This window comes from Siphateles boraxobius, unplaced genomic scaffold, assembly GCF_051911475.1.
Source record: "Siphateles boraxobius isolate OS27281-9 unplaced genomic scaffold, OSU_SipBor_1 68, whole genome shotgun sequence".
Lineage (NCBI taxonomy): Eukaryota > Metazoa > Chordata > Actinopteri > Cypriniformes > Leuciscidae > Siphateles > Siphateles boraxobius.
Window position 1 is genome coordinate 7,917,763 of NW_027509195.1, and position 26,727 is coordinate 7,944,489.

The 26,727-nt window shown below is 38.9% G+C and overlaps 1 protein-coding gene across 1 annotated transcript; it reads right to left on the reverse strand.

Moving 5' to 3' along the window:
• pard6b (par-6 partitioning defective 6 homolog beta (C. elegans)) lies at positions 1 to 26,592 on the reverse strand. Its single transcript, XM_077214371.1, has 3 exons — positions 26,319 to 26,592; positions 18,423 to 18,645; positions 1 to 1,814 (listed from the first exon to the last, which is right to left on the reverse strand). Exons 1-3 carry the CDS (start codon positions 26,379 to 26,381, stop codon positions 943 to 945), a joined length of 1,158 nt encoding a protein of 385 aa, XP_077070486.1. The 5' UTR covers positions 26,382 to 26,592; the 3' UTR covers positions 1 to 942.
• Between the last annotated feature and the right edge of the window lie 135 nt (positions 26,593 to 26,727).

The following is a 26,727-nucleotide window of genomic DNA, read 5'->3' on the forward strand; positions in this document are numbered from 1 at the left end:
TTTTTGGTTGAACTATCCCTTTTTATAATTTGAACAAACTGACCCTTATTGCAAAGCGTCACAGGACACTCTTCATAAATGAAACAGCTTAGTGTCCACTTCAGAGCACTCCTTTGAAACATTACAGCTAATGAGGATCTATTCCAAAGGGTTATCAAGTAGAGATCGTGGGTAAAATAAACCACAGGTAGCAGAGAGCAGGATGATAGCCCTTGTCATAAAGAAACATATGTGGTACAAATAAAACATAGCACAATGAAAAATATGACATTAATCATTTGTCTTTTTTGGCTATGAATAAAAACTTTTGAGATAATAATATACATCTGTATTTTAAGCGAGGCAGCAGTCTACAACTGGTACTGAAATGTCCGATCAAGTGAAAATACTTCCTTATCATTCGCTCGAGTGCTACAAATGTCCAGAGAATAGGTAAGCTAGGTGTGTTAGTGTTGCAGACAGGAATGGATGAAGAGCATATTTCAGTTCCTTTTGAAGGTCTGTAGCTCAGACTCAGTTACCATGATAATGCACACAGGCTGGTTAAGCCCATTGTACTTTGTTCTCTGTCATAATGCTAGAGCCGCGTAGCTCGAAAGGGAGTGGTTGTCAAAGTCAAAAAAAAGATTGTCATGATTCATACCGCAGAGTATCTGTTCTCAGTCACGTGACGGGCATCTTCATTCATTCATTCGCACTGACTCATGAAGTTCATTATTACCAAAGAAGCAGCTATTTTTGGTGCTGTGCCATTCTCCATGGGTTCAATGATGGGGACTACCTGGTCCCTGCGGTTATAGAGAAGTGCTGTAAGGTGCTGTGGTGACTGTCCTGCTCTTTTGGTCCTGGACTCACTGGTCACCCAAGTATAAAGACATGCATTTTCAGTCCTATGGCACACAAGAGTGTGTATTGGCATGTGTGTGATTATATGCGGCGTGTCTACAGTGTAATGACTGTGCCGTCCTCCTCTAGATTACGCCCTTCCAAACCCCCGTCGCGGGCATTTAGAGACCCTACGCTTGCACTGGTCGCCATGGTACCATTCGAGGGGCGGAGGTCGAGGTGAGGCTCATATCGGGGTAGCGCGGGCATGCTAGAGCTTGCCATCGCCCGTGCCGCTGCCTGCGGAATGAATTTAGCCCCTCTGTCCGCCTCGATCACCAGATCCTCCTCGTCCTCGCTCTCCTCGTCCGGCTCATAGTTCTGGATAATATGGGACGGGGTCATAGCCATGGAGCCAGGTGTTGAGTAACCGTAAACACTGGTGCTGCTGTCCGAAGATCGCCCTGAGCTGCCGGATGTGGCTCCGCCTCCACTGCTGCGTACCACGTTATTGCGCTGATTGGCCGGTTTGACGGTTATAATGAGGTTGTGGCTATTAGCAATCATCATGTCCGTTACTTGGTCCAAAGACTTTCCGCTCACCTCAATGCCGTTGACTTCGAGCACCTCGTCATTGACGGCCAGCAGTCCTGTGCTCTCTGCCAGGCCCCCAGGGACCATGCGGGAGATGAAGATGCCCGGGACCTTTTCCAGGCCCTGGGGTGTAACGCGAACGCTGGAACCGTCACGGATGTAAAAGCCCAGTGGTTTCTCCTGACCATGTTTGTATAGACGGACACGTCGATGCGTCTCTGGGAGGATGTCCACATCGATGATGGAGGACACTGGGCGGAAATCTTTGGGCAGGCTGATGATGATTGGAGGCTTCTTCTTGTTGGCGTCCGGGCGAAGGAGGACTGCAGCAAGCACCGCCGGGGTCTTCTTACGGGTCACAGTGTCCGTACCGAAAGAAGAGTAATCTGCCTCCTCTGCACAAAAGGAGGAAAAGAGAGAAAGCTTATGTTAGGCATTGCAATTTGAAGGAATACTGAGGGTTAAAAACAAGTTATGTTCTATTAGGAATGGATTACAATAGTCAACTAGTCATTGAACAAGAGGTCATTAAAAAAAAAAAAAAAAGAGGTCATTAAAATTACACTGTTATGATAGTTTGATTATAAAGTAGCCTATACTTGAGACTATAGGCTATATAGATCTGACTGTGAGAGACTTTAGTTTGACTTAATCCCTTTTCTTTTCATGACACATTGACATTATTACATTACAGAATAGCTCTTTCGGCACTATCCTGAATAATGTAAAAGCATTAGTTTCATGTGTGATTAAACGGAAGAGAGGCTCTCGGGAGCGCATGCAAATATCATATCCTTTTGATTTTCCCGGCAAAAACGTCCCTAGCCCTTCACAAAAAAAATCAGTCTACAGACTTTCATACACAACCTAAAAAGTAGGGGAATGTCTTCTTTTTAAAGTTTTGTTACAAGCTGTTCACATATTGGCATGATTAATGCATGAAATTTCGTACATATAGCCCCCTTAAATAATAAATGAAAATCATTATTTAAAATAACTTTTTTTTGTTGCTTTTACTTTATTAAAAAATAAACTAAAATGAATTGACACTTTTCAGTGGCTCAGTCAACAGTTCAATATCAGTGTATTGTTGTGGATGCAAACACATTATCTTATTATAATATTTAACATGTTCAACTTATCAAGGTTCTTTTTTTTGCACTTGTACTACTATTCCCACAGCTTTGTAAGTAGAGACCTGCAGGGGATACTGTGGTAGAGAATGCCTGCTTGTTAGTTTCCCTCCGCCTCTCAGCTAATGTGTAATCTACTGTAAACCCAAGCCTCCTTTCAACCTCGCTCTCTTTCTCTCTCTCTCGGCTGCCCTTTATGAATTCCTCAGAGGCTTAATCACAGCCTGGACTTTCACCTGCAAGACATTCATACTCAAGATCAAAAAGGAGAATAGAGTAGGAAGAGCGAGAGGATGTAAATGTACGTAGGTAAAAAGGCTAGAAATGTCTAAGAGAGTTCAAAGCAGTACCAAGTGTTTTTCTGAACTCCATTTACATGAACGAACAATGGTTAACCTAAGAGATGTAATTATTAACAAAACAAAAAAAACATGTTATGAGATTATTACTAACATCTCAATTATGTTATTTACTGATCTTCTGTATCTAGGTCAAGGATTGTGACTTAAACCCATGCATTTTTTTGGATTTTTTTTATGCCATAAACCTGAATTGTACCTCTAAAACGAAAAGTATCTTCCTGTACGGTGTTTGTTTAACCAGGACCATGTTAGCAGGGATGAGGCTGTGTGATCTAGAATGAGAATAGATTTCACTTCAGCCCAAATATAGTCAAAACACACAAGATTGATTGTTCAGTGAGAGAGAGTAAAGATCTCCCTGCCAGTTCCCACAAGAAAAGTACCTGGATCGTCCTTGTGTTTTGTTTCAACGTGAATTGGTAGATCGGTTGAAATTTTGGTTGAAAGACAATCATTTGGCAAAGTGCCTTCAATACCTCCAGACATCATAAAAAAATCTCATTCTGACCTAACAGAGCTGAGATTTATTCACAAACACACAGCATGCACACACAAGTCTCAGCAATGCAAGTTTGGCTAAAGCAGTCGAGCATGTATGGAGGTCTCTTTTCATCTCCTCCAGCCTTCTTCTCCTCTCTTCCTTCCTTATCTGCTCCACTCTTCCATATTAAAGCTTAACAATGGCTTCATAGTCAGTGTTGAAGTGCAGCATGGGAAGTGCCTGAGGGCCACTCAAACAGGCACAAACTACTATTAGCTCAGAGGTCCACAGGAGAAACAGCGAGAGGATGCATAAAGCAGTGATATATGGAAACTGCATCATGCTAACAGACACACAACTTCATCATCTCACTTCCTGAACATAACACAAGCAACAGTAGGTTCTTTGTGAAACCTGACACTATCACTACAGAAAAACTAGTCGGGTCATAATGGCTCATCACAAATATGATAGAGACGATTATGTGTTTTAATCAAACATAGACACACAAGCATGCAGATCTTATTACACCCCATCATGCATTTGTCTCTCTACAATCAGGTGCAAAATACAAAAAACAAACAAATAGTTGACATGAATTTCCAAGATTTTGCTAAAAGATTTCCAGATGTTCATGATTACTGCATGAAAACTTATTTTCACTAAACTTACTTACTAAAAAAAATATATATATATTTTTTTAGTGCAGAAATTTTTTGGAATTTAATTTTTTTAAGAGTAGTGTTCTTAAGACACTTTAAGTAAATAAGACATTTATGTTACAAAATATTTCCATTTCAAATAAATGCTGTAGTTTTAAACTTTCTATTCAAAAAATGTATCACGTTTTCAACAAAATATTAAGCAGCACAGCGGTTTTCAACATTGATAATAATAATAAATGTTCCTTGAGCATCAAATCATCATATTAGACTGATTTCTGAAGCATCATGTGACACTGAAGACTGGAGTAATGATGCTGAAAATGCAGCTTTGCCATCATAGGAATAAATTACTTTTTAAAATATTTGAAAAATATTTCACAATTTTACTGTTTTTACTGTATTTTAGATCCAATAATTGCACCCTTGGTGAGCCGCTCTTTCTTTTTTTTCATCTTGGATTTCTCTGCAGTTGTGTTAATATGGCAGCTGAAATATGATACTGGCTTTATCTGATACTGTAGTCTAGTCACCATTGACCGTGGCAGTGGAAGCACCTTCCTCACTTCCTGTCAGAGGACACCAGGATGCAGTCTACCCGTGAGAGTAGTAATTTTTAAAGGTGCAGTGTGTAAACATTTTGAGTATCTATTAACAGAAATGCAATATGACATCCATAACTATGTGTTCAGTGGTGTATAAAGAACTTACTTAATAAACCGTAATGTTTTTATTACCTTAGAGTGAGACATTTATATCTACATAGGCGCGGGAATCCCCTTCTATGAAGGTCGACATATTGTGACGTCATGTTTCTACCGTAGCCGACAGCGAACAAACAGCGTTACAGAGCGCGTTTCGTCACTACCTTGAAAGAGAAGCCGCAGAAAGCTAGAAGAAGCTAGCCATAAACACCGTGAGTAATGACTTTTCCCTTGTCAGTGGTAAATATGTAGTTGGATTGTTTCATGTAACTTAATTCTTCTCCCTCGCTGTGTTATGGCTTTGCTATGTGGGGATAAATGTGCTGGTTACGTTCGTGAGACAGCTGATTAGTAGGCTACTCTTGTCATTGACCGTAAAACAGTTACAGGAATCACCAACCCGTCGATCTTGGAAGCATTTAAGTCGATCGAGTTTCCAAAATCAGAGAAAAAAGCCTATTGTGTGTAGTAAGTGGTGTCTAGGGGATGCGGAGGCGCGCGCTGTTACAATCATGTCATTTTTGCCGCACGCACCTTTGGGCTCATGCGGACGCGTCGAGTATAAACAAGGCTTAACGCTTTAACCAGCTCAGCCACAGTAACAGCTCATATTAGCCAGCTAAACTTTTACTACCCTGTTAGAAAAAATATATAGTTGCATAGTTTCATGTGGTTCTTCTCCCTCGCTATATTATGTGTTTGCTATGTGGGGAGAATGTGCTGGTTACGTTCGTGAGACAATCAGCTGATTACTATTATTATATTATGTATTAAGACCCTTGATCCTCACCTGACTATGGCTTTGTAATCTTTATCCATGATGTGGTTTATAATGGACTGTGGTACAGAAACTGGGTTTACTCTGGCTATTCTCTGCTGTCTCAGACGACGATGTTTGTCCCATTTTAGCCACCGTAGCTTCTTCGAAAGGGAGGGGTGAGCAGTGGGCTGAGCCCTTAGTGCAAACTCGCAACCAAACCGCTAGATGTCGCCAAAAGCTACACACTGCACCTTTAAGTAATTGATAAAGAGTCAACATAAATTAAATTAAATGAATCTAAATAAACTAAATATAAAACACAAAGTAAATGCTACAAGTGAATTTGGGCATTGCAACAATGCACATTATAAAAAAGGATAGGCCTATTCATTTTGAGATTTGCTAACGATAACATTTAACAAAGTTGTTCAATTATTTGTGTTTTTAAAGATGAACTTTAAGTGTGTTAGATGATTGCAAAGGTAAACTAAATGTAAAACTACTGGGCAAATGAACAACTAAATACAAGGTATCTGCCGATACCGAAAAATCTTTAATATCGTCCATTGTGTATCACTTAAATAGAATAAAATACTTTTTTCTAGGCCACTGATATGACACAGATCAGGAAATCATATTAAACATATCTACTTTTCATGTCTATAGGTGCAATAACTAAATACCTTCACACTTTGTTCTTAAACCTATATACTTTGCACCTTCCAAACCTTACGAATACATAAAATACGTAAGATAAGAACTCTGAACATTGAAATGAGCAACTTAATGTAATCTGTTTAGATGACACCTATTTGATTAGTGACTATTGATAATTAAGATTTCATCGTCAGTTCAGAAGTTCGCAGGCACGTTCGTGAGCAGCATCCCGCGAGGAGCGTGAAAACAATAGAGATGTCACACCGCGTCTCTGCTCACCGCAAACTGTGAGAGACTCATCTCATCCAATATTCAGCAGGCCTTATGAAGGCCGCGATGGCTCATGTTTCACTTTTGTGAATGTCTCATTCAGTTTTTGTTTTTTTTGCATGTGCTACTTTCTGTTTACAGTCTCGCTCCACAAAGCTGCTTGGAGAGAATTGTGCACTCAGATTATTCAGACGTGCAGCCGCTGACATTTCTTCTCCTTTAAGGTTAAGTCCAGACATCTCCCACATGATGAGTGTGTACCATCCCGTACCAGTCACAGCACGATAGAGTAGAGGGGAGAAGAGTGGGTGGAGAAAGGGCTATAATGAGTGCTGCTTATTATTAGGAACGAGAACGAGAATCAAAGAGTGATGGTTGATGGGTAAAAAACTTTTGAATAGAGAAACTTTATGAGGTGATTATATTCTGGGCCCGCTGAGTGCATACTTCTGTGCACAGCTATAAGATAAAATTAGACCTCTTCTGATAACAGAGGTAACAGCAAAGGCTGAGTGCAATGAAACATGGGAAAATCCCTTGAGAAAAAGATACAGAGAGAACATGTAGGAAAAATAAGGTGCACTGTGTATGAAACTTGCATGGGAATCATTACAGAAGTTTCCAATTTTAGCAAAAATAATTCAAGCCATTCAAATAACTTATTATGTGTAAACAACCTTGTGCCGCCAGCGCATCATCATCATCATGCATTTCCTGTGAACTGTGCGGACAGCAGAACACCTGGTGTCAAGCATTAGGTCTTCAAACTAAGATTTGAAGATTTACACTTAGACAGGAAGAGAACATCTGAATTTAGGGCTGAACGATTAATTGCATTTGCGATAATATCGCGATATGATGAAATGCGATTTTGTAACCGCAAAAGCTGCGATTACACTGGTCACGTGACACGCGAGAGAAAAGCAGTCTGCAGATCAAGCATCAACTTGTCACGCTACGCATATGTCTGGCATACAGGAAAGAACAGTTTATTTTTTATGTATGTGATATAGTGTTATTTATTCTCTCTCCAGCAATTCTGGATCGATTCTGAAATTCTCAGAGTCTGAGCTTAGTTTTTAAACACAGATGCGTGATGACGCTGCGCGTGCTTTAGAAAGAACCGTATTCTGCTTGCTTCTAATTTCTCTCTCTCTCTCTCTCTCACACACACGACACTGCTCGAACCGTCCGAAAAATAAGCTTTCATAAAGTTTGGGGTTTAAGCGAATTACAAGGACAGTCGCAGGCTTCAAATGCTTTTGACACGAAATTAATGTAAACACGGTCAGTTATATCTTAAACCAACAGGACAAACCACATTTACAATTTCAAAAGAGATATGTGCATTAGTGTGAATGCAGCTTATCGTATAGGGGGAAAATCACTCCAGCTCTTGAATGGAAAACATTCAGACAGCCTACTTTTAAATACTGAAAGCACTCTTTGTTTATTGTTTGTAATGTTTTTTTTTGTTCCTCTTTATTTACTAACTTTTATATTTTGAAGCTATATTAGTTTATAGCCAATTTAAAATTCTTAACATGTAATTGGTTTAATTAAATGTGTTAATATATATATAAACACATTTTTAATATACAAACGCTGCAATTAGCTTATTTTCCATAATCGTTCAGCCCTAACAGCGGCCATAATTCATTTAGTTTTTATGTGCTGTTAAGGAGCAGGTAAATTAGAAATAGATTCAGCGTTTTTCATTCAAAAACATTCAATCAAATTTCAGCATGTGTCTAAAAACACTGAAGAAATGATATGGTAAAAAGGTTATTCCATCTCAAGTGGTTCAATGATGACTGCTAGACCATTTTTAATTTTTCAATTATTGGACCACTTAATATGGAAAGATCTAAAACGTTGTGAAATTACTTTTTTTATTTCTACATTTGAGGCAAGTCCATATTTTTTTCATTAGTAATCAACACACCTGTGTCATGTTGCTGATTACCACAGGAAATCAATTGTAAGTAATGTTGCATAGCACAGGACTGCTTTCATATATAGTTCCTTTATAATGCTAGAGCTCTGTGAACACCTTTATGGACAAGGACACATTTGTAACAAATTTAAGACCGAGCAGTATGTATGTTTAATAAGAGTGTGTGTGGGTAGAATGACTCCATGTCATGTAACTACTGCTGCCTTCAATTTAATTCATGCTGACGCTGCTCATTATTCTCTCTCCCACTCTTTTCCTTCAGTGCATCATCTTTATCCCTCTGAGACATTGTCTATCTCTCAGGGAGCGACTGTGACTGCTTTGCTACGCAGGATGTGCTACTTCAGCTGGGCTAAGCTGGTTTCAGGCCAGTGTTTGGTCCCACAGACTACCTAAAGGTTCTTTATTGGCATCAATGGTTCCATGAATGACCTTTTGCATGCATGAGATTGCACAAAAGTTTCTTTAGTTTATTCAAATGTTCTTCAAACTAAGAAAAAATCTTTCTTTTCGGTTCACCGATAAGTTAAAGGCGGTGTAGGCAAGTTGAGAAACTAGCAGAAAACTGCTGGATTTTGAAAGTATCCAACAGAGAAACTCCCACCCCCTTCCTTCTGAGCTCATTCCGAAGCCACGCCCCCAAAACACTTGAACTCGCAATGCCAACCGCTCAGCTGGAGGACGCGTTTACCAGTGCGGAGCGCAGTGCGATGGCGTGTCATCATGTCAGAATCACAGGTAATAAAATACCTTTTTGACTGCTCTTTCTCTGCCATAATCGTGAGACTTCGTGGCTTGCGGTCAGTACGCCTCTCCTCTTCCTAAATGAGTGAGTCAACCGAGTGCGCGCATGTGGGCAGGTCCAGTTGCAGAAGGGCTGGTAGCCATAGCAACGAGGGAGAGTGACAGTCGCCCAGTCAATCAGAGCACTCGGTCCGAATGGAATAATGTTTATTGCAGCCCTGAGAGGACTACAGACACTCTATTTTTATAAACTCCTTTTCAGAGTACTTACATTTTAGATATGTATATTGGTATATAAAGACAGTTTAAACAAATTTGGCAAAAAGTGTTTTAGAAACACATTACCTACCCTACCTTTAAGGGAACCGAAATTGGCTATTCTATGGCATTGTTTCAAAAACCCTCATTTGGAAGCTTTATTGTTAAGAGTGTACAGTCTATTCAGATCATTCTGATGCATACTGTACACAAACATTGCAAACTCCAATATGATTGTCTGGCTTTAAGCAATTTCCACGAATCAGAGTACTCAGGCTTAAATTAGTCTGCTTGGAAACAAATTTGTACTTAAGTACTTGAGAAAAACTAGACATACATGAGCAGAACTATATACTGTATACCTTTTTGTTTTGGTTATGCCTGTGAAATAAATTGGATAGAAATTCTGATCAGTCTACACACAATTTTACTCTTTTTCCATGTAATAGAAGGTGGAATTGTGGAGCAGAGACTTCCTGCACTGAATAGTAGCTGGGACACCCTGTCAGCAAGGACCTTTCTGATAACCTGCACCTTCTCTTGCCTTTGAACTCTGTGAAGAATGTGAAGTGCACTGGTAAAGGTCACATGGTCAGAGTCCAGTTTGGAAGGCGTTTTACCGCCATGAGGTTAATCATACACAGAAGCATCATAAAACACTGAAGTCATCAACATTCAAAACTTGAGACTGAGGCAATAAAGTACAAATGAGAGCGATAAAGTACAAACTTCAGTTCAATCTCTGTCACATAGTTATCAAATAAATGCAAGCCTTAGTGAATATGAGAGACTTGATCCCAAGCTTTTGAATGGTAGTGTATATTAAAACACTCATCTAAAGTATCGATACATACAATACCTTAAGAAAAAGTATCAATATAAGATGATAGACACCTCTTATGGAGCACAAGAACAACTCAATTTGAACAAGAGTTGACAACAAATACTGTGTTTGTGAGTGACTTGCCCTTTTATCCAATAGAGTACTAACCAGTGACCAGGGGCCGGTTGCATAAACCGTTAAGACTACTCATCACATTTTTTTCTTCAAGACTGTTCATAACTGTTTCAACAAGTCATTTATATAAAAATGTAGATAGGTCTAATTTGTTATTAGAAAATAAGACTGATTGCCCCTTGATTCAATTCTGGTTGGTCTTAGTACTTAAGACACAGTCTTAACATAAGGGCTAAGGCTATGTTTATGCAACTGACCCCAGGTCTTAAACTATTTTTTTTTTCAATAATCAGGTAATAGCAGAGTGTTTTCCCACAAATATCACCTCCTTACACTCCCACCTTTTCCCATCACCTCCTTCCTGATCTGGTCCCTCTCTACACCTCCATATGTTCACAAACTTCTTCATTCCTCGCACTCATGTGCAGCTATCCTGTCCTGTCTAATCTAATCAGCAGAGGTGATCAGAGTCTGACCACATTCCACACAGTGTGACGCCTCCCCCAAATCCTGCAGCTAACAGCCCCTTCCCCCCAGAAGTACAACCTCTTCCACCCTCCATCATCCCGCTCCGCTTCATTGACAACACCAGAGAGGCACTGGGCCGATCGCACTGGCCCTCTCTATCCAGGCATGATGACATAACAGTGTTCCAGCGCTTCTGTGTATCAGTCTGACATTCCTTGACCCTGGATTCCTCCCTCTTATTAAAGCGGCTCCTCCTAAAACTGAAACAGCAATAAAAGCTGCAGACGTCACAGGTATCAATAAAACACAAACCCACCCCTGTGCCCTGACTCAGCTGATGACATGAATGGAAAAGTAAACAAATTAGTGGTTTCAGCAAAGAAGAGGAGCGGTAAAGCGAAAGAGAGAGTGAAAGAGTGGGCAGATTCCTAAAACGCAAGTCACGGCACTCTCTAGAAACTATTCCATTTGCTTTCCAGAACCACACCTCTCAGACAGGTGAGGCCAGCAGGGAGGATCCAAAAGACATGCTAAGAAAACTATGAAAAGAATGGAAATAATGTGTAATGAATGACACAATGAAATGAATCACAGGGCTATTATTAGAAACAGATGAAAGTTTTAATTTTAGTGAACTAAAGACAGATTAATGCTAATACCATTAGCCGACTCGTATATTAATCTCAGCGGAAATACTCAACTACAACCTCCTTGAAAACTAGATTTTGTAGTTTGGTTTAAATGTTAAAGCTATCAAGTAAATTTGTGGATGCTCAAATTGAAGCTTTGTTCAAAACCTAGTGAGCTGTCAGCTGCCATCTAGGCAGCTTTCTTCTAAGGCAGCATCCTAACCGAAATGGAACCTCATAAGTGACGGGTGGGGGTGTTGCGACGTTCGTCTGTTATTATCACAGTCTATGGTTATTATAGGACACCTTAATTTGAATAAAGGAGCAGACACTGATCTACTTGCTCTACGTTTATTTAAAATGAACAGCAAGACGACTAGAAGTGAATGTGCTTTCCATTAAATTAATCACACACAGTAAACAAATCCTTAACAAAAAAAAAAACTTTACAATGAACGTGCTTTGTTTTAAATAAATCACACACAGTAAACAAAAACTTAACAAAAATAACTTTGCAATGAACTGCAATTTAGACGCGCAAGGGTGCCGGTGCGGTGAGACGTAGGCTACATGCTCGGGCAGATTCGGCTTGAAGTCGTTTATCCTCGGATGCGGCGCCGCACGCGCTGTTACAAAAAAAAACAGCAATGAGAAATGGGGTCTTGCCGGTCTTGCGCACCCAACGCGTCATTTTTGCCACGTGCACCTTCGCGCTCATGCGGACCATAGACAGTAAAAGAAACGGACGCGTCGAGTATAAACAAGGCTTTACTCCGTGTCAGCGCGCGCTCTGATCGGTAAAAAGGGGCAGAGATTTCTCCCGAATCATCTCCAGCAGTAGCACTAGCACCACCACTAACTCTGCCTCCATTTCCCTCGTGAGCTGATATTAGTATTTAAACATTCTCTATGATAAAAAATGTTTGTAGAAAATATTTTAATAACACGGTTTTGGCGGTTATAGAGTTCTAATGACGGTGTTCAACTATAACCGTCGGTCTCACGGTTATATAATAACCGTCACAAACCTACGCAACAATGCAATTTTTAGGGTGAACGCAAAGAAAGATTTGGTACCCCCATGCCAAAGGAAGGTGGTGTAGGTGTGGAGATTGAGCAGGATATGTTTATGATACTTATATGTTGCATACCCCTTTTCTGTCCTGCTGGTTGCTTAGCAATAGTGTATAAAATATAATTTTTCCAGAAAAATAACTGTTAATTGGTTAACTGTAAATTGTAAATGCACTGCATTGTATGTGAAAGTGACGTGAAGGCCAAGTACGGTAACCCATACTTGAAATTTTAGCTTCAAGTCAGTACATTTTTTTTAATATTTTGGCAATTCAAGTAGATCTACAAGTAGACCAAACTTAAGTGCCTTGAGAAGCTGCTTTAAGGGGACAATGTGTAGTTTTTTAGGTATTTTATTATCTAAAAGCAATATTTTTATTCATAAATATGTCCTCAATGGTGTACAAATACCTCTGGCAATTATCTGACTCATCCTCGTAAACAAAGAATTTATTATCTTTATATACATGTGACGGGTAGGTCCACGGTGGCTTCCATGTCGTTCCGCCATCTTGAAAAACTATAATTGCAGAGAGGGTCAAAAAGTACTAGGCCAATGCGTTTCCACAACGCGTTTTCGTTCAGAGCCAGCGTCACGTAACTGAAAGCAGCAGAAACGGAGGAGCAGAGCAGTGAGAGGCGCTTGTCACTGCCCCGGCAAGTCAGAGAGTAACTCATACTGTAGCATTCGTTTGTTCGTTGTGTCAAGTTGCAGTTTGTTTGAAACAACAAACCTGTTCACCCGAAGGAAAACTCGATGAAGTGCTATTACAAGACATCCTGTCATAGCTTTTTGGTACATAACAGCTACCGTAGATGCAACACGCATTTGAAAAAGCGAGGCGCTGGAGAGCACAATTCGTTTGAATGCAAAATACAATTTCACCGCTAGATGGGAGAAATTCCTACAAAATGTCCCTTTAAAGGCGCTATATAAAATAAAGTTTATTATTATTATTATTATGTAAACCAATACGCTATCCCATAGCCTACTTTTTTTACTACATTAACAATTTATTTTCTAGTTTATAACCATGATCTTAATAAGCATATAAATGTATCACATTGGGTAAAACAATTGTGATTAGATTAAACTTTTTTTTGTCTTTCTGAATTACATGAACTATTGAGAAAAGAGGTTGCTGCAACAATGCTGCATAAAATGAGGTATATTAGAGGGCTGCATAACATTGAAGGAACATTTCACATTAGGGCATTCCTATAATGCCTTAAAGGGTTAGTTCGCCCATTTAAGACATGAAGTTGTATGCAATCATTACCAGCACTATAGTGTATACACACTGACCCACTCTGTTGTCACCCCCCTGGTCCGAGTTCTGACCGCTGGAAGTTTTTGAATGAAGTAATCCCGGCTACTTTCCGGGGCCACAAAACTGTGCGTTTTTACGTGAAAAAAAGATTTGCGTTTCAAAGCTTGATTAATTTAACACAAAAAAAACACGCCGGGCAAAATTCATACCTCAGTTTTAATGCGGCACTATTTTCCTTTCGTTTCTATCAATCCGCGCTGCTGTCAATGTCAACAGTGCGCACGTGACGATTAGCTCTTCCATAGTGTTTACACAATCGATCGACAACAAGGTAAAAAATATTAAATTAACAATGGTGCGAACTTGTAAATTCCCAGGCTGTGACAACAAGGATGTGCCGGGATCAAAGTTCAAATTTCATCGTTTTCCTGTATCAAATATGAATATGAGACAGCTTTGGCTGGTTGCCATCGGCTACTCAGCGGGAGCTAAATTATCTCGAATAAAGGATTTTCGTGTGTGTAGTGCTCACTTCAGCGAAGACGATTACATCTCCAACCAAGGAGGAAAAGGAAAAAACATGATTTTAAAGAGTTTTGCTGTACCAGTACCACGGGTAAGCTCTATTTACTAACTTTATGATCCCATGTCTAAACTGTACGGTAAACAAGATGATGTTTAGACTCCATTATAAAACACGTGAAAAGATGTGTAAAAAAAAATATATATATATATATATTGTTACAATTTGCTGTGAAAAATATTTGATTGAACACACCATTTGTCATTCATCCTGCCTCTTGCTACAGCTGTGGTGGGCCCAGCATCAGATAGGACAACTTCTCTGTCCTCTCGCTCTCTCTCTTCCCGTTCTTTGTCCATCTGCTCAAGTTCGGCATCGGTATACTCCGGTTCATAAAGATATCCCTTTGTCGTTGAGTTAAAATTACTGTCTTCATCTGATCCGTCTGACACTGTGCTAAAATTAGTTTCATCATCTGAAGTTTCGTAGTCGGACATGTTGTCGGCGAGTCGCGCTATCAACAGCTAATCGTCACGTGCGCACTGTTGACATTGACAGCAGCGCGGATTGATAGAAACGGAAGGAAAATAGTGCCGCATTAAAACTGAGGTATGAATTTTGCCCGGCGTGTTTTTTTTGTGTTAAATTAATCAAGCTTTGAAACGCAAATCTTTTTTTCACGTAAAAACGCACAGTTTTGTGGCCCCGGAAAGTAGCCGGGATTACTTCATTCAAAAACTTCCAGCGGTCAGAACTCGGACCAGGGGGGTGACAACAGAGTGGGTCAGTGTGTATACACTATAGTGCTGGTAAGGATTGCATACAACTTCATGTCTTAAATGGGCGAACTAACCCTTTAAAACACTGTCTAAGGAGGTTTTGGAACAGAGATTATTTCCTGAAATCAGTTGATAATGTAGAGCACAGAAAATATAGAGCAAAGACCCAATATTATGACATAGCAGCTGAGCAGGATGTCTGATCAGGAAATCAATGATGCAAATAGACACACAGGTGGCAACACCCCTTAAGCCAGCAAACATGTATCCACAACAGACAGACAGTGCCGTAACCACCATAGACATTGAGGGTGGAGGGACGTCCGACTCAGTATTCAGTCAGAGATTCGCCATTTTCAATGGTTGATTCTTAAATTAGGTCCGGTCCCCCACAATCCTGATTCCTGAATATCTAATATCTATGCCAGCATGCGAACCACCACTCAAGAATCTCTTGTCATTAAACTCTTCACTGCTGCCATGGTAGCAGGTAAACAAGCTTTGGATTGGTGTATTATAGTCACCCTGATGTTGTCTGAAAAAGCATGCATGTCTTTGTTGGGAAGGGACACCTATAGAAACACATAAACCCTCATTTGGAGTGTTTAGATGTACATTTACACCCTACAAAACATCCTCATTAAAGATCCAGTAAGCTGAGCTCAAGTCAAGCCACTTGAATATGCAAAACAGGCTACGACAGAACAAAACCCAGAATTCCAAACACAATCCACAGACGAGACGCACCGCTCAAGAATGCTCCAGGCCGCCCCATCCCCCACGTGAACTCCAACCACAACGAAGGCTATCTTAACCTAGATCACTGAATGTGTGCCATTCAACATCGGCAAGACACTTCACAAAAGATTCCAGTTAGTTTGACAGTCTTACTGTGCACCTTGATGTGATTTCAAATGTAGAGCTCGTGTGCTGGCTCCCTACAAAGTGCAAAAAACACTCGGGATCTGATGTGGTCACGTTTTTATAAGTCTTTATTTCTCATAACGTGTGGCAAGTCGGAGTGAACTGCGGCACAAACAGTGTATCATGAACAAGCATGTTGCGTAGCTGTGCACAGAATACCAACAGTCAAGTTTAGGATTTTAAATAATACATTAAATTTCAGTTTGTTTTTCTCTAAACCTTATCGTATACCCCCAGAACACTTGGAATATATGGCATGTGTTGCAAGGGATCATTCTGTGACACTTTTGCGTCTTTTTTTAAAGCTTGATGCCGGCCACTATACACTGCCATTACATGGATGAGCAGGACATTTTTTAACTTATAACATTTTCCTTTTGTGGTCCGAAAAAGAAAGAAGGGCATACAGCATTAGAACAACACCAGGGTGAGTAAATGATGACTTAATTTTCATTTTAGGGTGAACTATCCTTTTAAGAATATTGAGAGCCAATCAAAATCTACCTAACTTAGAAGAGCTAAAGCATTTAAAGCAGCATTTACTAATGTAATCGTTATAGGTATTGTTCCTGGTTTACAATGTTCAGAATTTCCCCATAAAATGTAAAAAAAAAAGAAAGAAAAAAGGCTTCAGATTTCATTTGGATTTACTTAATCAGCCTATAACAAGTGTGCGTATTAATCTCTGTTGCATTTAGGGTACCAGCCTAAACATCACATCTAGTCTTTGGAATAATGTCTGCCTACCCCCTACATGCACATGCATGCACTCAAAGAACTAAAACAAGATAGGACTCCCTATGAAGAGTTAAAAAGTGGGCAGGTCCTCATGTGCTTCTGTGACACATATATTCTGCCACAGCAACAGGTCACAGCATGAAGCTAGCGTCGCCGTGTAATTGCAACACAGGCCACACAATGTTAAACAGTGACCCCTCTAATCTCCACCTGACAAAGTGGCTTACCATCTACAGGTCATATGGCACACAGACACAGCTTAGAGCGGGGCACCCCACAGCCTGGGGCCACAACACACCAAATCCACACAACAACTGTGAACAACTGCGTTACTTTAACTTTATATTGTTCCTTTCAAATAAGCTTAGCCAAGGGTTCAAAGTCTAGAAGTCTGAAGACTTTTAACCCAAATTAAGAAACACTCGGCCACATTAGTTTAAGAAAAACAAATAGGCCTAAAGGAAGTTTATGCAATATAATAAGCTTTGCGAAATGTCTTAAATATCATATTTGTAGAAAATAACTTTAAGATACAATATCAATAATAAGCAATGATAAACATTTAGGAAAGATAAACAATGAATATTTAAATTCAGCTGTGTTGACAAAGAGAATTTAGATGGAATGAGACTTAAACGGTAAGTTCGGCGTTTTACAAGTAAAGCCCTGTTTTAAGATCGTTTCTGATGAAATCGAGCGGTTAAGATTAAAATTTGGACAAATGCTGCTGTCCCGAGAATTTTAGGTTTTTGGGTCAGCACCCGCCCCCCCCCCCCATACAATGGTTTCATAGGTGCATTGAAACATTTATTCGTATAAACACATTAAACTTAAGTTTACAAAGACGTGAAACTCACCGAGTGGTCTGTGGTGTTCACTGATATGCTCACGCAAAAATCGCTGCAAAAGATGTTTTCCAACAGGTGTTTTAACATTCGTTGTAAAACTGTGGACCTATTTTTCCAACACCTCACAACCAGACATTCTTCCAAAAACTACGATAAAACCTGTTGGAAAGCATCTTTTGCAGCGATTTTTGCGGGAGTATATCATTGCACACCCCAGACCACTCGGTGAGTTTCACGTCTTTGCAAACTAAAGTTTAATGCGTTTATATGAATGATTCTTCCAATGCACCTATGAAACCATTGTATAGGTGGGGGGGTGCTAACACAAAAACTTAAAATTCTCGGGACAGCAGCATGTGTCCAAATTTTAATCTTAACCGTTCGATTTCATCAGAAACGATCTTAAAATAGGGCTTTACTTGTAAAACGCCGAACTTACCCTTTAACCCAAGTAACTAGCAACCAAGTTACCACACAGATATACTCGCTTCCCTTAGAACAATATAACCTGTCACATTATAATCTGATATAACTGATATATAAACAAAAGCAGGTCTGACAGCTTCCTGAAGCACAGCTACTACCTCCACATATATTATCAGTTGAAACACATTTGTGCATACTATTCAACTACATATAAATCTTACAGATGGACAAATTAACTACAACTGTGAGTGTTATGACCATAAGTGATCTAAAGGGAATTATAAATTCTCGTCATACAGATGGACAAATGAACTACAACTGTGAGTGTTGAAGTTTGACCAATAACCGACTTAATTAAAAACAAAACAAATCCTCACCTTTCCGCTGCAAGAAGAGACGGAGCAGGGGCGCTGCCACGGATATTGCTTTATGGTAGTTGTCATCGTTGTTGATTGGCAACAGGTCCCCGTGAACATCGGCGTAACCCACAAGCAGGTCGACGTTAGGGATCCGATGCACATGCTGCAGCAAGCCATAGAACTCGTCAAAGCGTCCCGGCTTGGACCGGTCCAAAGAGAACCGCCTGAATTCTGCTCCAAACTAACAACATTGAACAGACATCAATACACAAAAGACATAGTAAAACAAGAAGTACAACAACAAACATTTCACAAAGTTTTCATTGTATAACTACAGAAACTTCCAAGTACTCTGAAGTATGATTGAGTGACAGACAAACGGAAATGTAAAATCTCACTGATAAATATTGCTAAATAAACTTTTGTTATGATTCTATGTTATTTTTGTTTCCTTTTTAAAACTTGAAAGCTCCAGTTGCCATTCATTGTAATTGATAAATATAGCCTAGCCATAATCGATAAACGTCTGATATTAAAAATCTATACTACTTTGTTTAGAAAAGAAAATGAAAACACTGAAAACTATTACGTCTGCAACTCACTCCAACACGCGCTCTTAACGGGAAAGCGCTCTTCGAGAGATATCTCTTTAAATTAAGCCATCCTTAAAAATATTTTGGTTTGCAGTAACAGCAAAAAAAAAAAAAAAAGGGTCGGTAGGTAGGTCTATATTTTTTTCTTCAAGATTTAATGGGAAAAAAAAAATGTAATTTTTTTTTTCCCAGAGACAACTAACAGGCATTATGGCTAACGCAAAGAGGGCGCTTGAGATGCGCACAAGTCAGCAATATTTCTGATGATTTATTGGCATGAAGTTTTGTGCACAATGACAAACAGGAGTGCAACATTCAGGGATTGAAATTAACACCCTCCAACCCGCCAAATAAGGGTAAAAATGAACTTTTGAACCAAATCTGCGCGGATTTAGCGCAAATACGCAACTCGGGAGTCCTCATGATATATTAAATACAGCGTATTGCGCAGAATCTGCGCATTTCTGGCTTACTTGAACACACACGTCACTAAGCAACAAATAACGGGGAGCATGTTCACTTGCATTGAAGTAATAGGGAATATTAAAAAGCATTTGGTTAACAGAAAAGACATTGTTATTTTCCAACATCCTACATGTTCTGTGTACTGTATTGATCTGTCCACCTAAAACACATTTTTGGTTTAAAAAAAAGGCTGTAGGTGGTGGCTCATTTGAAATTTCAATTTAAAAGAAACCACTTTGATTTTAGGGTCAAATTGTAGGACCTCCTCAATAGTTCGAGTTTCCTCCACCAACATTTTAGTGGTTTCCTTCAGGTCAGTCGACACGATCACCGTTAGACAGGTGAGAAGGAGGGGAAAAGATCTGGGCACAGGTTTTCCAGAACTTCGTGCCAAGTTAAAGTGGTGTCGAGATGTTTTAATGCATTTTTTAGAATGCATTTATTATGGTGCCCAAACCCATATGACTTTGAACGGTGACCGCGAACATTTTATTTACTGCATCATTACTAGGGATGGGTATCGTTAAGGTTTTAATGGTATTACTACTCTTACCGATACTGCTTATCGATCCGGTACTTGAACGGTATTCTTATCGGTTCTTTTTGGTGTTTTTTTTTTTTTTTACATTCGGGTAATAATTAACATTTGCTTTATATTTTGAAATGTAAAATATCTATAGCAAAAGAAAAATCAATGCTTTAACAAAACAAATAAAATATCTAGGCTATTTGTTATGCAGCAGTGTGCAGGCTTTTTTGTTTTATATACATGAGATAGGATACGATAAGCAAAAACAAGTACAAACACATGTTCAAAAACAGAATACAATTAAACAAAGATACAAATTATATACACAGTGCAGACCTTTCAGGAAGGTCTAAAATTACTTTTCAGGTAGGCCTAAGTGTTTCTGTCTGAAAATAAATTTAATTTAGTAATCAAATGTAAAATAACACTGCATAGTTTATCATAAATAGATTAATGCTTATTAAAGTTTAAGTTATTCATTCAAGAGCTGTGGGTGATTTTCTCTGCCTTTTGTTGTTTGATTCGCATTAATTGCTCAATCGTCAGCAGGTTTATTAGACGCTGCCCCTTTAAGACCGAGTGCAGATCTAATAGGTGAATGATGCACCATCATTTTCTCACAACTATTTACGTCCATTTAAGACATAAACTGTGTTTCAGTGAATCTCAGAGCTGGTCATTAGTATATTTTATGAATATTTGATCGTTTAGATGCGCACATGAAGCCCAAAGTTAAGTATACCTTTCTTGTCTCGTTGCAGTCCATTTCGGAGCGCGCGTCGCCTTGTGAACAGCGTGTCTTGCGCAGATTTTTGTGCTTCTAATAGCTCTTTTAATGATTAAACGCATCCGCAATTTAGCAACAGTAGAGTCTGCATTTTACAACAATCACCGATCGTGCTGATTCTGACGGTACGTTTGGGGTTTGACAGCGCATCGATGTGAAGAGAAGGAAGTTGCGCTAGACAGAATGGCCCTCATTTATCATTCTTGCGTAGAAACGGGCGTATATGTTAGCGTAAGATTATGTTTACACTCCTCTCACCACCTGATTTATGAAGCTGTGCGTACCTCTGAAATCCAGGTGTACGCAATACCTGCCCTTGATAAATGCCGCGGCTGAAAACGATCGTCATTAGAATAACACGCCCCTATATATTCAAGTATCCGCTTCCCCCACGCCCTCATTTTACGCCATGGCGACACGGAAGACGGCAAAGAGGAGACACTTCTCTGGAGATCGAGACCATCCCCATCATGAAAAATTATTATTAAATCAAACAACAATATTGTTGATGATAAATTCAAAGTTAATTGTGTTTTCTTTTCAAAACGCTATAAATCCATCCATTTTTTGTCTAAAAAACAACAACAAAAACAACAACAAGAGAACATGCAACATATAATCAGGGTCTCATACTATAAATGAATATAAATTAAATAAGTGCAACTGCATGAAATAAATAAAAGCCAAACAAAATAAATAGTAAAATAAATTAAATGGTAAAAATAAAATAAATATTTCCAATGTCACGTTCCAATATTGTCCACCACATAAAACAAATAATTTAAAAATAACAGACAGATACAGTCCTTAAATACAACAATGTTAAAAATACATTCAAATCATTTAGTAACACATTTAGGCTAATAGTAATTTGTGGCGAACTTCAAAAAAGTAATGATAACAATATTCAGGCCGACTATTAGGCTACGTGTTGTAGCCATTAACTAAGTGCATTTAGTTTCATATTTGTTAAAAAATTATAATGTTATTTTTTCCCATCTATGTTGATTATGAAAAGTGAACATAGGCTTATGCCTGGTTCAGATTACACGATTTTTTTTGTCTTTTACGATAGTCACTGTGTCAGATTACGCGATTTTGACTCCGAAAATCTTGTCGTGTCGTGGACAAGAAACATGTCAGACTACACGTTGCTTCCTGACCAGTCATCGCGTGCCGTCTTTAACGATGCGCGTGATGTCATTGAGAAGGCGAAACTATAGCGAGTGAGTTCCGGAAACGAACGTAAACAAACAATGGATGTGGCGGTGAGTGTTGTATTGGCTGTCCTGTGTTCAGAAAACTTAAAAAAAGAAAGAAAACCCGACAATGGACACGTTCCTGGATTGCTCGAAGAGGACAGTTATTGGCTGTCAATCCTCCAAAGACAACTTGAGGTAAAATATTGTTTTCTTACGAACCTTTCCTCCATGTCATAACTCCACCTAGTAGCACCATCGTCTCTCTTTCGTTTCGCCATTTTTGAAAGTTGTGTACAGAAAAGCTTCTGTGCTCCTATTGGTCAACCTCATACATGTGACGGAACCCGTCGTGGACGACCGTTTAAAAAATTAAACATGCTAGTCTTTTTGTCGTGATGTCGTGAAGCATCGCAGACGCGACGTAGGTTGTCGCCCACTATGACACACTATACGAGATGATACGATCGAATCTTGCGTCCCGACGCCCGTTGTCGTTTACGAATCCCCACTGGACCCTACGTCAAACGGATCGTGCCAAAATCGGGCTAAAATCGTGTAATCTGAACCAGGCATAAGATAGGAGGCGCAATATATCGGCAGACATGCTCAGACATGATTTTGGCCACTTAATTAAGTTTGGTTTAGTAGAAAGCCTTTCTTTAAAGTGAATTTCGTTTTGTAAAAATTTTATCTTAATTTTAATATCTTTTTCATCAACCAATTGCCTGGATTTAATAAATAAGAAGCAAATAGCAGACAATATAATCATGAGTCATGACATTGAGGCCCGGGCGCTGTCCCTTGCATTGCACGTGAACTGGAGCGCATCCTCATCACAAATTAACCGAAACTCAGTATATGCCTCACAGACATGAGAAATATATCTATAAAGAAAGCTTGAAATGTCTTTAAACGAAACAATTATAAACGAAAAGAAATAGGCTACTCTCTCTATAGGCGCGTTCACTATGGAGATGGTGATCATCAATTTCATCTTTGCAGACACAACACTAGTTTATTAATAGAAATAAAATACAAATTTATTTTTAAAAATGGCGTTTATCGCGTTTTGGAAAAGAGCTCCTCATATCTTTTAGTTTGTCAGTGCGTTTTGTGGTGTAAGGAATTGTTTTTCTGCGCATTTCCGCACTAACTCAAAACGTGCGTACATGTACACCACCTCCTGACCTGGCGTAGGATTTGAGTGTGCCGTACGCCAACGTCCATATTGATAAATATCAAAGTCACCGTGGTTTTGGGAGTACGCTGGAAATTTTTGTGTACGCACTTTTGATAAATGAGGGCCAATGAGTTGTAATGGTTTCATCTCAAATATATTTTTTTCTAATCTTTGAAAGCCGAAATCTAAAATAAAATTAGAATAATATCCCAGATCTAAAGTGTAACCACGTTTGAATGTTTAGTTCTGTCCTCATTGTCACTCATTAAGCAGGGCTGTCATGTGTGAGTGCTGTGGCTCCGCGTGAGAGATCGCTCTCTCTCTCTTCTGGACTGCGAATAGCAAAATTGCATCACAGACAATGGTTTAATATGATCATATAGAAATGGCTGAAATTCAGCCCCGGGGCCCATTTAATACTGAGTTTTGGTAGCCTACTCATCCCTAATCATTACCAAGCGCGAACAGTGAATGAAACGAAGCGAATGTACAAGCCATAGTGTGACATGCGTAGACCAATGGTGTAAACAATCATAGATGACGATGACGGCGCACAGGTTTTTATTTAAAAGAAAGAACGTAGCCTACGTTTGTATGTAGGCATAAGCAACTTTCACAATACTAACTAAAATATAATTAATATTATTTTATTTTATTTGTATTAGTTGTTTGAAGAGTAAAAAAAAATCGGTCGTTCTTAACGCAAGTTACAACCGGCAAGTCGGTCGGACTAAAAGGGAAAAAAAAAAATAATTGGGTCGGTCCTAAATTGACAGGGTCGGTCGGGTTACGGCAAACAAGAATATTTTTAAGGATGGCCTTAGTTTTAGACGATGATCTAAATCTTAAAATAGGCAGCCAGAGACCATTAAAAATCCAATTGCTGCTATTATCAGCAAAGAAATGATATGGTGCCAACATATGGTGTATCACTAGAAAAAAGCAACAAGAAATATTTAAATGACCCCCTTTTTGCTAACTTATAAGTTACAACAGATTCTTCATTTTGAGGTGAGCTATCCCTTTAAGGGAAAAAAGCATTAGATTTTAGTATAGAGTAACTAAATATAGAACACCAGCATGAGTAGGAATCAAAAAAACTACTTATGTATAAACCAGGAAAATCATGGGGAAAATTAACAGATTAAATAATTCAAATTAGACTCCTTAAATTGTTTCACTATTAATAAGTTATGAAATGGTTTGGTAATTTAATAAAAACATAACGTGAGTGGGAGGACTGAGACTTAGTCAGCTGTAACGTCATCACAAGCCAGGCATGGCTTGTCCATTATAAAGTAGCCCTGTAAATCTTTGTGTTGGTGCAGTGAGTATGATCAGACTCTTGTTTACGGTGTCATCCATAATAATTAACACAAGAAAAACATGAATAAACATTTACTAAAGAGCACATACATTCCTCTGGTGGTGATTGCGAACAACTATCCCTACCTACGATAACACATAAACAAGAAAATCAATGAATGAGATTGAACTTTCTACCTAGACACATTTCCAGAACCCATGTAGACATGTTAGTAGTTTTGAGAGACAAAACCAATATTTGGTTTGTACATCAGACTACAGCAGTATATCTGAAGTTATAAATATCTTCTGTATTGTTGTGGTAAAATGCCTGTCAAACTGCTCTCAAGTCACAGTTGAGATAAAGGCTCACTGTGTGAAACTGGTTAAGTAACAGTTATCTAATTTATCACACATGCAGCATGGTATTTGATTTAACTTATTTTTGTTGAGAACAGTCAATATTTAATTGATGATGACAAACATGATCTTGTCATGTGGATGTGAAGTTTGAAATCATCAGTTTGTTTAACAAAAGACTAAGGGAAAACAAGTTTAGAAGCAAGAAAGACTTTTGATAAACTGATACATTATACAAGCCATTTTAGCACTTATTCCTTAAAAAATCTAGTATCTTACTAGCACTTTTAAAAATGAACTGCACTTAATCCGATAGGAACTATAATCTATTCAATTAGTCCTTGCTAATAGTCTCTATTCTATTGTTACTGGTAAAAAATTACAAGTTTTTCCATTGAATTCTATGGGGATCTGTGGTTCAGATATTTATTTCCAACTTATCCTGGTTTTACTAGTACAATAAGCATTAGTTAGATACCTTTTCTTTTGTTACTGGTAACTATTCTAATAATAGTACTAAAATCTATACCAGTTTTTCTAGTATTATTTCTAATATTATTTGAATAAACACAAGTACCTGTTTATTAGTCATTACTCATTAGCATGGATTCCAGTTGGCACTAGCAACAGTTTAAATACAACTACAAAATAATCATAATTGCATAATGAGAACTTCATTATTAACATCAATAAAAAAAATATGACAACAAAAAAGTAATAATATATAATTTTTAAATGAGATAAGAAGTGTTACTAGTAGGCTAACAACTGAGAAAATACTTGTGTATCATACTGGCATAGGCCTAGTTCCTAATGAATAGCCTCCAGTAAAACTGGAATGGGGACCAGCAAGAACTACTACATAGTCTGACATGAGCACTTAATATCTGAACCACATATCCCAATAGATTTCAATAGTAAAAAACATTTGTATCAGCAAACACAAATTTATTCGTCACTATTGGGATTTTGACTAGAAGCAAAGGAATAAGTGCGAGTACAACAAAATTGATGTTAATAAATATTTAATTACTTATCAGTAATTAAAATAAGTAACAGGAACATAAAATAGATAGTAAATTAGTTAGTTTAAATGAATATTTTTTAAACGGCTTACCATAGACAGGGAGATATTGTGGCTAAACTGGTCAAACACGGACGGGTTACTTGTGTAACATTTACAAAACAAATCAAATAAAAACTTTGAGGCATTATATTATTTATAATATAATAAACACCTGACAACACGAGATAGGAGAGCACAGATCTGTCAACATACTCAAATTCGCCCCAACAACTAGGCTACGGACCTCATAGTAAGCTAAGTTACTAAAGCAACGGTCGATTGAACTCACAAGGTTGGCAAAACTTACCAGAACAGTGTGATTGTGTCTTAACACCCAAATGTACTGTTAAGTCTATTCCTAACACAAAGACTTATCATTCTTTGATTGAACACTAATTAATTAGTAATTGGCCCGCTGGCTACGCACCTTGCTCTTCACCTCCACGGCGTTCAGAGTTCGGTTGCTCGGCACTCGGTGGTTTTTGTTCATCTTTCACTAACTGGACCCCGCCGCAGAAACACACTTGCCCTCCCGCGGGCTGCGCTCATTCGCCTTGAGCTCGCTCCGTCCAAAACGGCTTTTCTCGGATTAATCCAGTTAAAGGCGCGTATCTCGCGACAGCTCCGTGTCTTTGCTTGTGTTGTTATCGGAATTGAGTAGCAACGGCAACGCCTGTCAACTGAACGTGCTCCGAAACTCTGCCTCTACCTCAACCCTGCCTCTCTCACATGCACGCGCAATCGCGCGCGCGCGCACACACACACACACACACACACACACACACGCTCTGCCACATAGTGTGGACGGCATGACTGTGACGCTGCGTGTGCACCCA

Excerpts from the sequence above, each read along its gene's own strand:
- pard6b (XM_077214371.1), bottom strand. The coding sequence starts at position 26,381 with ATGAACAAAAACCACCGAGTGCCGAGCAACCGAACTCTGAACGCCGTG. Across the intron at positions 18,646-26,318 it reads CCGTGGAGGTGAAGAGCAAG|TTTGGAGCAGAATTCAGGCG; the intron begins GTGCGTAGCCAG and ends CAATGTTGTTAG. Across the intron at positions 1,815-18,422 it reads TCTCTTCTTGCAGCGGAAAG|AGGAGGCAGATTACTCTTCT; the intron begins GTGAGGATTTGT and ends CCTTTTGTGCAG.